Source organism: Ovis canadensis, chromosome 20, assembly GCF_042477335.2.
Source record: "Ovis canadensis isolate MfBH-ARS-UI-01 breed Bighorn chromosome 20, ARS-UI_OviCan_v2, whole genome shotgun sequence".
NCBI classification, from domain to species: Eukaryota; Metazoa; Chordata; class Mammalia; order Artiodactyla; family Bovidae; genus Ovis; species Ovis canadensis.
In genome coordinates this window covers 59,982,791-59,997,093 of record NC_091264.1, presented here as the reverse complement: position 1 = coordinate 59,997,093, position 14,303 = coordinate 59,982,791, and the positions used below count along the sequence as shown (strand labels likewise).

The window sequence follows — 14,303 nt, the reverse complement described above, 5'->3', positions numbered from 1 at the left end:
TCCGTCTAGTCAAGGCTATGGTTTTTCCTGTGGTCATGTATGGATGTGAGAGTTGGACTGTGAAGAAGGCTGAGTGCCGAAGAATTGATGCTTTTGAACTGTGGTGTTGGAGAAGACTCTTGAGAGTCCCTTGGACTGCAAGGAGATCCAACCAGTCCATTCTGAAGGAGATCAGCCCTGGGATTCCTTTGGAAGGAATGATGTGAAAGCTGAAACTCCCAATACTTTGGCCACCTCATGCAAAGAGTAGACTCATTGGAAAAGACTCTGATGCTGGGAGGGATTGGGGGCAGGAGGAAATGGGGACGACAGAGGATGAGATGGCTGGATGGCATCACTGACTCGATGGACATGAGTCTGAGTGAACTCCGGGAGTTGGTGATGGACAGGAAGGCCTGGTGTGCTGCGATTCATGGGGTCGCAAAGAGTCGGACACGACTGACTGACTGAACTGACCTGAAAAATGCTGCACTAACCTTTCCTGTTTGTCACTGGAAGATTGTCCAGGAAACACTCTTGAGTAGAGGAATCTGGGCAGCTAATAAAAATGTCAATACAACCCATAAGGGAAAAGGATCTAGAAAAGAAAATCGATTCCTGGGTTGGGAAGATCGGCTGGAGAACAGATGGCCTACCCACTCCAGTATTCTTGGGCTTCCTTGGTGGCTCAGCTGGTAAAGAATGTGCCTGCAGTGTGGGAGACTTGGGTTTCCCTGGGTTGGGAAGATCCCCTGGAGAAGGGAAACAGCTACCCACTCCAGTTTTCTGGCCTGGAGAATTCCATAGACTATACAGTCCATGGGGTCGCAAAGAGTCAGACAAAACTCAGTGACTTTCACTTTCACTTTCATACATATATATATAAATGAATCACTGTGCTACACATTGTAAATCAACCTCAAAAAATAAAGTATAAAAAAATCAGTACATATAAACCTTTCTGGATATGCTACGCCGAAGTATCAGTGTCAGTAAATATAAACCCAGGCTTCCCTGGTGGTCCAGCAGTTAAGAATTTGCCTTGCAACGCAACAGACACCAGTTCCATCTCTGGTCCTGGAAGATCCCACGTACCGAAGGGTAGCTGACCCATGAGCCACAACTAATGAACCAGTGCTCTCAAGCCTGTACTCTGCAACAAGAGAAGCCACCACAACTAGAGAGTAGCCCCTACTCGCCATAACTAGAGGAAGTCCTTGCCTATCAACAGAGACCCAGTGCAAGCAAAACTAAGTAAATATTTTTTTAAAAAAAATAAAATAAATATAAACCCTTCTGGATACTCTCGGTCAAAAGCTCCACGAACATCTCATTTGTGGCTTTGTCCCCAGCATCTCCTCTGGAACACAGGAGACCCACAAGTAAACTGTTTGAATGAGCGAATAAATTATCTTGAAACAAAATCAACAAGGGCTTTAGCATGTCCACACTCCTGGGCAATTCACTTCAGTGTTGTGGGCTCTTGTTTACACAGCTTGGCAATGAAGAGGCGAGGCAAGGCAAGGCGAGGCGAAGTCGCTCAGACGTGTCCGACTCTTTGCGACCCCGTGGACTGTAGCCTACCAGGCTCCTCCATCCATGGGATTCTCCAGGCAAGAATACTGGAGTGGGTTGCCATTTCCTTCTCCAGGGGATCTTCCTGACCCAGGGATCAAACCCAGGTCTCCTGCATTGGAGGCAGACGCTTTAACCTCTGAGCCAGCAGGGAAGCCCTGGCAATGAAGGCAACAATGAAGGGAACATATTAAAATATTAAAGCATGAAAATTTCTAAAATCCCTTCCTCTATAAAATTGTAGTTTTCTCTTTTCCTTGTTTTATCTTTTCCTCTTAAAACCAAAGAAGTCTATTTGTTGGCAGTTGTCAGAGGTGATGTAGAGAGGTCATCATCTCAGGGATCACAGAACTCCAAAAAAAAAAATCCCCATGAAAAGAAAAGAGGATCTTTCTGTAACATATGTTAAACCAACACAACATTGTAAAGCAATTATCCTCCAATTAAAATTTTTTTTAAAAATTAAGGGATTAATGAACCATTGGAAGGCAAAAACAAATATACCATTTTATTTCTCAGTATAACCCCAGTTAACAATGAGGGGGGAAAGGCTGCAACATATGTTTCCCAACTATCAGGTAATTTTCCATTTTTTAAATTGTTTAAGTTAATCAGCAATGAACACCATTTTTTCTTTGGTTGAATTTCACAAGCACAATTACTAAATCAGTGAAGCAAATCAGACTTGGATGCTTGTAAATAAACCTTTTTAAAATATAAAAGCAATGTAACATTAAAGGAAGTTTTGTAAACACAAATTTGCACATTTCATATTCAAATACTGGGTTGGCCAAAAAGTTCATTTGGGTTTTTCAGTAAGAGCTTATGGAACCCAAATGAACTTTTTGGCCAATTCAGTATTTAGACATGATTTTATTGTGAAAAGTGAAAGTCACTCAGTTGTGTGACTCTGCGAATTCTCCAGGCCAGAGTACTGGAGTGGGTAGCCTATCCCTTCTCCAGGGGATCTTCCCGACCCAGGAATTGAACCGGGGTCTCCTGCATTACAGGTGGATTCTTTACCACCTGAGCTACCAGGGAAGCCCACGTGGTTTTATTAATAAGGTACAATTCCATGTTCTCATCCAGGGGCAATTTATCCTCCCAGTGGACATTTGGCATCGTGTTCATTGTGCTCAGTCATGTACAACTCTTTGTGACCCCATGGACTGTAGCCCACCAGGCTCCTCTGTCCATGGGATTCTCCAGGCAAGAATACTAGCGTGAATTGCCATTGCCTCCTCCAGGAGATCTTCCCAACCCAGGGATAGAACTCCGTCTCCTGGATTGGCAAGCTGATTCTTTACCACTAGTGCCACCTGGGAAGCCCACATTTGGCATTATCTGTAAACATTGGGGTCACAACTTAGGGCTCAGGGGAGCAGGTAGAGATGGCACTGGCATCTAGCGTGCAGAGGTCAGAGCTGCTGCCAAACACCCTACAATGCCCAGGACGGCCTCCACAACAGAATCATGCAAAGTGCCACTGAGAAACTTGCTTTAGGTTATAGTACAAAAAAGCATTCTCTTCCACAGCTCCTCTGTCTTCATGGCTTGAATAGAAACAATTATGTTTTCAACCATTTATTTAGTTAAGTATGTGAGGCACTGTGCTAAACACAATACACACGTTATCATAGGTAACAAAAACTCTCTGACGTTTTGAAGATTAGCACATGATGTTTGAAAGAGACTACGTAATTGTTCAAGGTCACCCAAGCCTGTAAATAGCACAGCCTGGGATTTGTTGCAAGAGGTAACTCCCATTGGTGGCTCAGTGGTAAAGAATTTGCTTGCAATGCAGGAGACACAGGAGATGTGGGTTCGATCCGTGCATTGAGAAGATTCCTCTGGAGGAGGAAATGGTAACCCATGCCAATACTCTTGCCTGAAAAATTCCATGGCCAGAGAGTAGCCTGGTGGGCTATAGTCCATGGGATCGTAAGAGTCAGACGCAACTTAGGGACTGAACAACAACAGTGACTTTTCCTACTTTTCTAAACTGACTTTCCAGAGTTGTGCCAATTTCCAGCACCACTGTGAAGCCGTGAGAAAACCTCTTTCAATACACTGACCCTAGCATTACTTTTGACATTGAAAACCAAAATTCTTGCTTATTTAATAAGCTAAAAATTATGTATCTGAGCTTAAATATTAAACAGTTGCTGTAATTTGTTGCCATGTATGAAATGAAAGTCGCTCAGTTGTGTCCGACTCTTTGTGACCCCGTGGACTAGTCCATGGAATTCTCCAGGCCAGAATACTGGAGTGGGTAGCCTTTGCCTTCTCCAGGGGATCTTCCCAGCCCAGGAATCGAACCCAGGTCTCCCGCATTGCAGGTGGATTCTCTACCAGCTGAGCCACCAGGGAAGCCTGATTACCATGTTACCTTGCTTACCTCTCCCAAAACGAGGAACATGCTCGCTGTGTGAGAACAATAAGGAGAAAAGTCAAGTCAATATAAATAAAGCTTGTGTTCCAAAGAAACACATTCGTTTATTCAACAAATGCAGCTGTTTGTCTAACAGAGGCTAAGCCCCAAGAAAAACATTCCTGCTTAGTCTGTAAACTTGATCTCAAATCTTTTGTTTAAATAAGCCTATGAAGAGCAAATGAGAGAATTGTGTTTTATAGTTTAAAATGTTTTCTCTGATAATATTAGTGTCTTTTTTGCCCTGTCCTAGAAATACTGCAGAATAGATGCTACCTTGGATACCTGTGAATTGAGGCAGACTTGTACCCACATACCCAATAACTCCCCTCCTGACAAACAATAATCATAATAGCAACAATCATAGCACAATATAGTCCGGTATTTTAAAATATATAGTAATAGTGTAAGTAAGTAAGTAAAGTCACTCAGTCGTGTCCGACTCTTTGTGACCCCATGGACTGTAGCCTACCATGCTCCTCCGTCCATGGGATTCTCCAGGCAAGAGTACTGGAGTGGGTTGCCATTTCCTTCTCCAGACGATCTTCCCAACCCAGGGATTGAACCTGGGTCTCCTGCATTGTAGGCAGACGCTTTACCGTCTAAGCCACCAGGGAAGTCATATAATGTGTATAATGGGATACAGTAGTACATCCCATTAGTGGATCATTTTAGTAGGTCTTAAATGAAAATTTTTAACATGAGAGTAAACTAGAAAATAGCAGACAAGTGTACTGCTACACTAAATATTTTGTGAAACTTTAGTGTGGGTGAGAGAGTGAAATTGTTTTCCAGGGGCTTGCAGCCTAAAGGGTTGAAAACCTCTGATCTTATCTACCTACTTCACTGGAAAAGTAAGTCTGGGGGCCATTGCGTGATGGCCAAGAATACACAGCTAGTTCTGGGCTGAGAACTTAGTTCCCAGCTCCCTAGGCCAGTATCTGTTCCACTGGGGAGTTCAACCTAAGGTCAGTCTCTGGGCTTCTCGTTGCGGGGGCTTCTCGTTGCGGGGGGTTTTCTTGTTGCAGAGCATGGGCTCTAGGCGGGAGGGGAGGGAGGGTGGGGGGCTTCAATAGTCGAGGCTCTCGGGCTCAGAAGTTTCCTTTGTATCCAAGATTCCACATCCATGGATTCAACCCACCTCCTATTGCCTACGATTGTTGTATTTACTACTGAAAAAAATCTGTGTAGGAAAGGACCCTTGCAGTTCAAACCCATGCTTTTTAAGGGTCAATTGTGTTCCCTGCAGAGGGGACAAAGATATAAGTATCAGATTATTTCACGAGAGCAGAATTTGAGTGAGAAGAGCAGAGTGGGAAGCTCCCCTGAAACTGGATGAAGGCTGAGGGGGCGACTTCCGGAGGGGAAGAAATGAAGCTGAGTTCCTGGCCGTATTGATTGTAGCCCAAGCTTGACTGTGCGCAGGGATCCTCTCTGGGTCTTGGCAAGATGCTCATTCTGGTGCAGAAGGAATAGGTGGGGCCCGAGATACTGCATAGAGAGTCAGTTTGTGATGTTCAATATTAATGAGAATGAAAGAGGAAGAGAAATATTTTGTTCTTTTAAAAATTCAGTCCTTTAAAGGAGGGCCAGCGAATTTTCGTCAAGACAATGTTTTATTTACATCTTTCTGTAAGTATTTAATTGAAAGAGACATAAAAATCACACATCAGCTGCCTTGCTGACATGAGTGAATATACCAGATTACCTATTTGCTTTCCAGACTGCCTCTACCCACCGCTCAATTTAACCAAGGCGAGGTTTATTCTAAATTATTTTAAAGTTTGTTCTGGGACTTCCCTGGTGGTTCAGTGGTTAAGATCTTGTGCTTCTAATGTAGGGGGCGCAGGTTCAATCCCTGGTCAGGGAACTAAGATCCCACATGCCTTGGAATGCAGCCGAAACAAAAGTAATTTTGAAAAATGTGTGCTAAGAACAAAATTAAAGAAGCCTCTTCTCTTATAGGCAAAGACTAAAGTAACTTTTAAAGTATTAAACGCAAACTAAAATAATAGGAAGACATATTGCTTAATAAAGAGTTTTTCTTGAGTGCTTAACACTTACAAACAACGTTTTTAAGTTTGGCAACAAGGAAAGAAGAATCTCTGATAGAGAGCCCGTAGGGGTGAAGACTCTTGCTATTTACAGAAAAGGCTGTGCAAAATTTAATTTTAGCTGGAAGACTTTAGTACAGTTCTTAATTTCAGTCCTCATATAGTTATTATGTGACATCAGAGCAGAAGAGCAGAGCTTTTTTTTACTGTCTGAAAAATCCACGTTTTCATCAGTTTTTTAAAAAATATTTTATTTCTTTATTTATTTGACTGCTCCAGGTCTTAGCTGTGGGAATCTTTCTAGTTTCACCATTCGAACTCCTCCTTGTGGCATGTGGGATCTAGTTCCCTGGCCAGGGATCAAACTCGGCTCCCCCGGAACACAGAGTATTAGCCACCGGATCACCAAGGAAGTTCCTTATCAGTTTTTTTAAAAAGGAAAAAATTTTATGTGCCTAAATCCATTAAACTTCTCAATATATTGATCTTGTCCAATTTTTAAATTAAAAATATCCATCATCTTGGGTAATTTGGTTCTCATTAGTTTGTGTATTCGTTTTCTATTTGCCATTGTCACAGTTTATCACAGACTTAGGGGCTTAAATGGTGTACTTGTCTCCTCTTATGGTTCTGTGGGTCAGAAGTCTGACATGGTCTCACCAGCCCAAAGTCAAGGTGTTGGCTGCGCTATGCTCCTCTCTGTAGGGCTGGGTTGGCTCCCTCTCCTTGCCTTTTCCAGTTTCTACAGGCCACTCACATACCCTAGCCCCTTCCTCCTCCTCACCTTGTACCACTCCAGCCAGCTCTCCACCTCCCTCTTCCACTGTTAAAGACCGTTGTATTTACAATGGCCTTGGATAAATCGGGATAATCTCACTAGTTGAAGGTGAACTGATAAGCAACCTTAATTCCCCTTTGCCATAGCATATTGTCAGGTTCCAGGGATTAGGATGCAGACTTGTTTGAGGATATGCTGGGGGCAGGGGCATTCTTCCTCCTGCCGGATCTGCTAAGAAAAGACTGTTTTGCAGTTCGAGTCCCAATGTCATTTGCATGGTATTCACATTGCATTTCTCACTGATGAGAATCCCTAGAGCTCTTATAACACAAATTAGCCCTCATTTAGTTGCACTTACATTGATTCCCATATTCAGTGCTCCTTTTCCAGTAATGGAATCTCTGTCACTTACTAGCATTAAGGATGACATAGAGTGGCCAGTTTCCTGAGCTTTTACTGTAAGATAGATGTTATCTGGAAAGTCCTAAAAATTTTGGATAATGGTACTATTTACAATAGCCAAGACATGGAAGCAACCTACATGTCCATTGACAGAGGAATGGATAAACAAGTTGTGGCACATATACACAGTAGAATATTACTCAGCCATAAAAAAGAATGAAATAATGCCACTTACAGTAACATGGATAGACCTAGAGAGTATATTAAGTGGCATACGTTGGACAGAGAAGGACAAATCCCATATTATATCACTTATCTAATTTAAAAAATGATACAAATGAACTTATTTACAAAACAGAAATAGACTCACAGATCTCAAAATTAAACTTAAGGTTACCAAAGGGTGAAACATGGTGGGGGGAGTGATAAATTGGGAGATTGGGATTAACATATGCACACCACTATAGATAATATAGATAACTAATAAGAACCCGAACAACAACAAGGATCTACTGTATATCACAGGGAACTCTACTCAATATTCTGTAATAATTTATATGGGGAAAGGGTCTGAAAAAAGAAGGGATATATATGTGTGTAAACTGATTCCCTTTGTTGTACATGAAAAACCAACAACATTGTAAATTATCTATACTCTAATAAAAACAGTTTTTAGGTAAATTCAATTAAGATTCAGTTGAGATACCAGGAAATTCTCAGCTTTTCCTTCTGCACTGTGATTGCATCCAATGACGTTTCTTGCAGGCTTGCAAGAAATGAAAAATGAAAAAAAAAGAAAAATAGATTATTTTTACAGGGGAAGTCTAGGTTCGTAACTACCAACAGTTCTCACAACAAGCCTTTGGGGATTTGTACCAATGATGAGAAATCTGATGTGAAAGAAACTATACTGAGAAAATGAGCATGTCTTGGAAGCTTAGGTTCTTATTTCTGATTTTTCTTCTTTATGAACATTGCAGGTGTCCCCGGCTCCATGCCAAATGCATCCTGGGCCGGTGACCTCAGAGCTGTGAAGTGGTTTGACATGAAAGATAAACACGGAGGCTGCCACGGTGAGGCATTCTTTTCAAACTTTGAGGCCACTTTGCTTGTTGGTGTTGGCATGAAAGGAGCTGTGGAATACAGGGGTTCTCACAGACAGACCTGCTGGTTCATTTAGACAGCCTGTGAATTATTAAACAGAGCAACTAGAGGCACAGTCCTTGAAAACTTAATGTGTTTTTTTTTTAATAGTATTAATTAAAAAAAAATATTTATTTATTTTTGGCTGCACTGAGTCTTCCTTGCTGTGCGTGGGCTTTCTCTAGCTGTAGTGAGCTGGGGCTATTCTCTAGTTGCGGTGGCTTCTCTTGTGGAGCACAGGCTTTGTTGCCCTGCAGCATGTGGGATCCTGGTTCCCACGCCAAGGATCGAACCTGTATCCCCTGCATTGGCAGGCAGATGCTTCACCACTGGACCACCAGGGAAGTCTCAAGTTTAAGTATCTTACAGGCATTCTCCATCTTATGATTACCTAGGGAGATGTAGAGGTAGGCTCAAATTACAATGGTACTTTCCTCTTGCTAGTTTCTGTTCTGTTTTTCTTCCTTCCTTTTTCTGTCCCTTTTGAGGGTGCAGCAGTTAGGCAGAGCAAGCGGTCACGATGAGAAGTGATGTCATCTTCTCTCCAGGGAGCCCCATCCCTCACATCAGCCTCTGCCCCCTCCACCAATGGGTTTCCAGGTGGCTTGGAGGTATTTGCTCCAGCATGATGGCGGGTGACAGCAACAAGAGACATTGCCCCTCCAAATGGATAAGAACTAGAAGACAAGTAGCTGTGAAGAAGACTTCTTATCGGTCTTGGTGTGTATTCCATTAAGACTCTCGCCTGGTACATGGCTGCTGCTGCTGCTAAGTCACTTCAGTCGTATCCGATTCTGTGCGATCCCATAGGTGGCAGCCCACCAGGCTCCCTCGTCCCTGGGATTCTCCAGGCAAGAACACTGGAGTGGGTTGCTATTGCCTTCTCCAATGCAGGAAAGAGAAAATTGAAAGTGAAGTCGCTCAGACATGCCCAACTCTTAGCGACCCCATGGACTGCAGCCTACCAGGCTCCACCATCCCTGGGATTTTCCAGGCAAGAGTACTGGAGTGGGGTGCCATTACATGGCAGCGTGCCTATTTGTTGACGAGAGCGAGCATAACAAGGTACCATAGACTGAGGGGTTCAAACCACCGAAGCTTCTTTGCGTACAGTCCTGGAGGCTTCCTGGGGCCTCTTCCCTTGGCTTGCTTAGATCAGGGCCATCCATTAGACCTCATTTAACTCAGTTATCTCTTTAAAGGCCATACATCTAACACAGTTACAGTCTGAGGTGCTGGAGGTTAGGACTTTGACATGTGAATTTGGGGGAAATATAATGCAGTCTATTAAAGAAGGCCATAAACATATATTCAGTGAATGAGTGATTAAGTGAACAGTTGAGTGAGTGAATAGGAAGGTTTGCCCTGTAAAGTGTGGCCTCCCTCCCCCCCCTTCAATTTATAGCTTCGCTTATTAGTCCTTTTATTCCACACCTAACATTTCATATAATAAATAATAATAATATTTTCACCTAGTAGTGTCTGACTTTCTGTGACTCCATGGACTATAGCCTGCCAGGCTCTTCTGTCCATGGAATTCTCCAGGCAAGAACACTAGAGTAGGTTGCCATTTCCTTCTCTATGAAGAAGAGAAATGGCAACATTTCAGATGAAAACTCCAAATTGCTGCTTCTTGCCAGCTCTCCACCACGCTCGTGCTCCTTCCCAGGTGTGTCTTGAGGTTCCCTCCCTCCCACATTATAGAGGCCAGCATCCTTGCATCCCTGCACAAGTCTTTCCGCAAGTATATTCATGTCTTTACCTTAATTGGCCCATGTTTTCCCCAAAGGACAGCTCATTGCCACCTGCCTGCATAACCTGCCCTCCTAGTGGGGAGAGGAAAATGAAAAGGAGGGTATTTTGCACTTTGCTCTCCTGGGTCTTCCTTAGAAAATGGACCATCTCCATCAGTGAGGGTCCCAGTATTGGGGATAGGCTGTCTTCTCCACATCCTTCTATAACCCCTATCACCTGGCCTCTAGGGCCACTGCGGTCATCCTCTGATCCGCTTCTCCTCCTCTTCTCTGGCTGTAACACTTGAGGATAACTACAGCATGGACCCATGTGACGGGATTACTTTGCAGCCCAAGCCCTCCCTCCCCGCTCCCTACAGAAGTTCACGTCCATTGTGTATCAGCCACGTATACTCCCTGCCCAAGTAGAGACTTACCTTCAGTCTCCTTGACATCACCTGCATCCAGGACTTGCCTCAGTAGAAAAGGTATAGACTAGTCAGATTTGCCTTTTTGTAAGGACTTTTAGGCTTCCCAGGTTGCTCAGTGATAAACAATCGTCCTGCCAATGCTGGAGACGTGAGTTCCATCCTGGGTCAGGAAGATCTCTTGGAGAAGGAAATGGCAAACCCGCTCCAGTATTTCTGCCTGGGAAATCCCACGGACAGAGGAGGCTGGTGGGTTAGCAACTAAACCACAACAGCAAAGGACTTTTACTGATTACATGACAGGTGGGGCCATGAACGTAGCCTCTAGCCAGGAACTACATAGAGTTCAAAGTTTGGATAGCCCAGTCTGCCCCCTTCAAACAAATGTCTCATTTTTTTCTTCTGTTAACACTTGTTATGCCATTTGAAAGCCTTAAACTGTTAGCATTAAAAATATTTGTCCCCAAACCACTATACGGGGAAAAGAAAAAGGCACAGTCTGGACAGAGGAGGTAGAAGTTTATATCAATCCACCAAGTCAGTAATACCATCTGGATCTTGTCCCCTTGGCTGTGTTTGTTCCAAACCTGTGAGTGTAGCCACTTTCCAAGCCTTGTTAGCATTTAGAATCACAGAGTACCATTCTAGACCTGTGGTCTTGAACTTCAGCTCCCATCTCTGATTCCAATCTCTTCGTCTTCCTTCACCAGCTTATATACTATATATTTTACTGTCTTTCTTCCCCAGAACAGAATAGAAGGCCCAGCAATGCTGGGGGTTTTGACCAGTTTGTTCATTGCCATAGCCCCACATCTAAAATAAGATGTTGCCATGTTAGATGTGTTTGCTTTTTTAAAATTGGGACTTCCAGAGATTCAACTCTCCTGGCTCCCTCCTCCTACGGGTTCTTTATGAGGACCCCTTGTCTGGCCTGTGTGCTGTGCCAGCTTTTCATGCGCTCTCTCAAACATTTTAGATTCCCTGGGCATTTGATCCTAGGAGGCTGATTCCTACGCGTAATCATTACTGTCGTCTGCTTTTTGTCATTTGTGGTTCCCTTGGCAGAACACTGGTGAAGAATGCTCCAGAACTGTCCTAAACTCACCCACCACCTCCCTTCAGCTGGCCCTTCTGGCTGCCCACTTGTTCTTTTATTTACGTCATTACTGGCCTGGTACTCTTCATGGTGTACCCATTTTCAGCTTTTTGGCTCACCTTTAAACTCCTAATCTTGTGCTGAAACAGCCCCTCTACTCTCCAAAGGTGATCATTTTAACTTTAGGAAGAACTTTGAAGACATTTGATTAAAATCACCTTATCAATTCTTTTATCAAGTCATCCCTTTCCTCCATCTTAGAGCATTTTGGTTTTGGGGGGGTGGGGTGGCTGCATTGTGTCTTAATTGCAGAATCTTCATTGTAGAATTCAGGATCTGGTATGTGGGATCTTAGATCCCTGACGAGGGACTGAACTTACATCCCCTGCACTGGGAGGTGGATTCTTAACCACTGGACCACCAGGGAAGTCCCCATCGTAGGGCATTTTGGACCCTTTCTCCCATTGTTGCTTTCTGTTTCAAGAAGGAAAGTGACCCATCCTCCCAACCAAGGTCCCCATCTGGCCTCAGTCATGTGTGGGTCCACCTCAGTTATCCTGTTGCTCTCTTGCATTCTGAGTGACTGTCTCTGCTGGTTCTTTTCCTTCTCTCTGCCAAGATGTATTTTCTGCCTATGTCCTCAAGACCAAGCTGTCTAGGCTCTCTCTTCATGATCCAGCCCCAAATCTTCTCTCCTGTTCACTTTCTTTTCTTAAGCACGGGTGTGCTGTTGTGTACCAAGTTGTTCTCACCTACCACCGGGTTATTCTTTAACATCCCTGGAACTCTGGCTTCTTTCTCCACTGATTTTCACTGTCTCCGGTCTCTCTTCCCAGCCACATTGAGTTAATTATCAAGTCCCATCGGTCCTTCTGTGCTCTGTCTCTAATAGCTTTCCTTTCCCACTCATGGCAACCATTAACTTCAAACAAACCCTCTGGTTTACACGATTACTACAGTCTCTTGATTGGTTCCTAATGTACCTTGCAAAGCTCTGCAAAATTAATCTTGCTGAAATCTATTTCATCATTTGATTCTTCTATTAAATTTCTCCAACCCTTTCAAAAAAAAGGGGGTAAAAATGGTCCAAACCTTTCATCTATTTTAAGACAGTCAACCATAGTAGCTCTACTATATGCCAAACAAATTCTGGAAAGAGTGCAAACTTCTCACAGCTTCCTTGTTTTGAAACTGTTCCCCAGCAAACTCTTTAGTAGCAGGAAATTCCCCTCTCTGCATTTTTCCACCTGATGCTTTCCCATCCATCTTGAGATGCTTCCCAATTCTACCCACCTGTGAACTCTCCAATCATCCTTCTCTACACGTTTCATTAACTATTAATTTAGCATCTTATATTTATCAGGCACTGTTCCAAATGTGGCTTCCCCAATGGCTTGGCAGTAAAGAATCCACCTACAACTCAGGAGACATGGATTTGATCCCTGGGTTGGGAAGATCCCATGGAAAAGGAAATGGCAATCCATTCCAGTATTCTTGCCTGGAAAATCCCATGGACAGAGGAGACTGGCGGGCTACAGTCCATGAGGTCTCAAAAAGTCAGATTCGACTGAGCACACACACTTGTTGTAGATGTAGGGGACTTAGAAGTAAACACAATGGTCTCAAATTTCAACTCTTGAGCTTATATTCTAGTCTGGGGAGAAAGACAACAAAGAAACATGTATGTTGGTGATGAGTACCAAAAGGAAAATGAATCGGGAAAGCAGGATAGGAGGTCAGAAATGGCCTCACTGAGAGGATGGCCTTGAAGTAGAGCCCTGAGTGGTGCCAGAGGGAGCCCTGAGGATGTCTCGAGGAAGGGCGTGGTCCGGGGGAGGAAGGACAAACAGGGATGCTTCCTTTGCTCAGGACGCTGCAGTCCGTGGGGTCGCTAAGAGCCGGACACGACTGAGCGATTTCACTTTCATGCATTGGAGAAGGAAATGGCAACCCACTCCAGTATTCTTGCCTGGAGAATTCTAGGGTCGGGGGAGCCTGGTGGGCTGCTGTCTATGGGGTCGCACAGAGTCGGACACGACTGAAGTGACTTAGCAGCAGCAGCAGCCTCAGCAGCAGTTTTCAGGATACGGAGAAGGCAATGGCACCCAACTCCAGTACTCTTGCCTGGAAAATCCCATGGACGGAGGAGCCTGGTAGGCTGCAGTCCATGGGGTTGCTAAGAGTCAGACACGACTGAGCGACTTCACTTTCACTTTTCACTTTCATGCACTGGAGAAGGAAATGGCAACCCACTCCAGTGTTCTTGCCTGGAGAATCCCAGGGACGGCTGAGCTTGGTGGGCTGCCCTCTATGGGATCGCACAGAGTCGGACACGACTGAAGCGACTAAGCAGCAGCAGCAGCAGCAGCAAGGGGGCTGGTGTGACTGATGTGAAGGTTATTAAGGGTTATAACTGAATGGGTAAATGGTGAGAGGTGAGTCCGGGTGATGAGGGCCAGATTCTGAGGAGTCTTGAACGCCATTGCTAGGATTTTGGCTTTTTCTCCAAATGAGACAAGAAGCCATCAGAAGGTTTTGAGCAACAGACACATCTGCTTACGTTTAAAACAGCCGCTCTAGCTGCTGTGCTGAGAATATGCTAACAGGCAAAACCGGAATTGACGAGCCTAGCTGCAGGGAAGGAATGGAGACTCAGAGAGACTGGACTTGTGGACACTGGAGGG

At 44.2% G+C, this 14,303-nt stretch overlaps 1 protein-coding gene and 1 non-coding gene across 8 annotated transcripts in view; one reads left to right on the top strand and one right to left on the bottom strand.

Moving 5' to 3' along the window:
* Window positions 1-14,303, top strand: part of LOC138425325 (N-acetyllactosaminide beta-1,6-N-acetylglucosaminyl-transferase-like) — a 113,766-nt gene that overhangs the window by 91,003 nt on the left and 8,460 nt on the right. For 4 of the 7 annotated variants that reach the window (XM_069563080.1, XM_069563086.1, XM_069563081.1 and 1 more), the window contains one exon: window positions 8,200-8,292. The exons of the other annotated variants lie outside the window; for them this stretch is intronic. In XM_069563080.1, the coding sequence (XP_069419181.1) occupies window positions 8,200-8,292 (93 nt within the window). The remainder of the gene's footprint in view (window positions 1-8,199; window positions 8,293-14,303) is intronic. 7 annotated transcript variants of the gene reach the window in all.
* On the bottom strand, window positions 4,531-4,602 carry TRNAC-ACA (transfer RNA cysteine (anticodon ACA)). The gene has a single exon. It is a non-coding gene; the product is annotated as a tRNA-Cys (tRNA).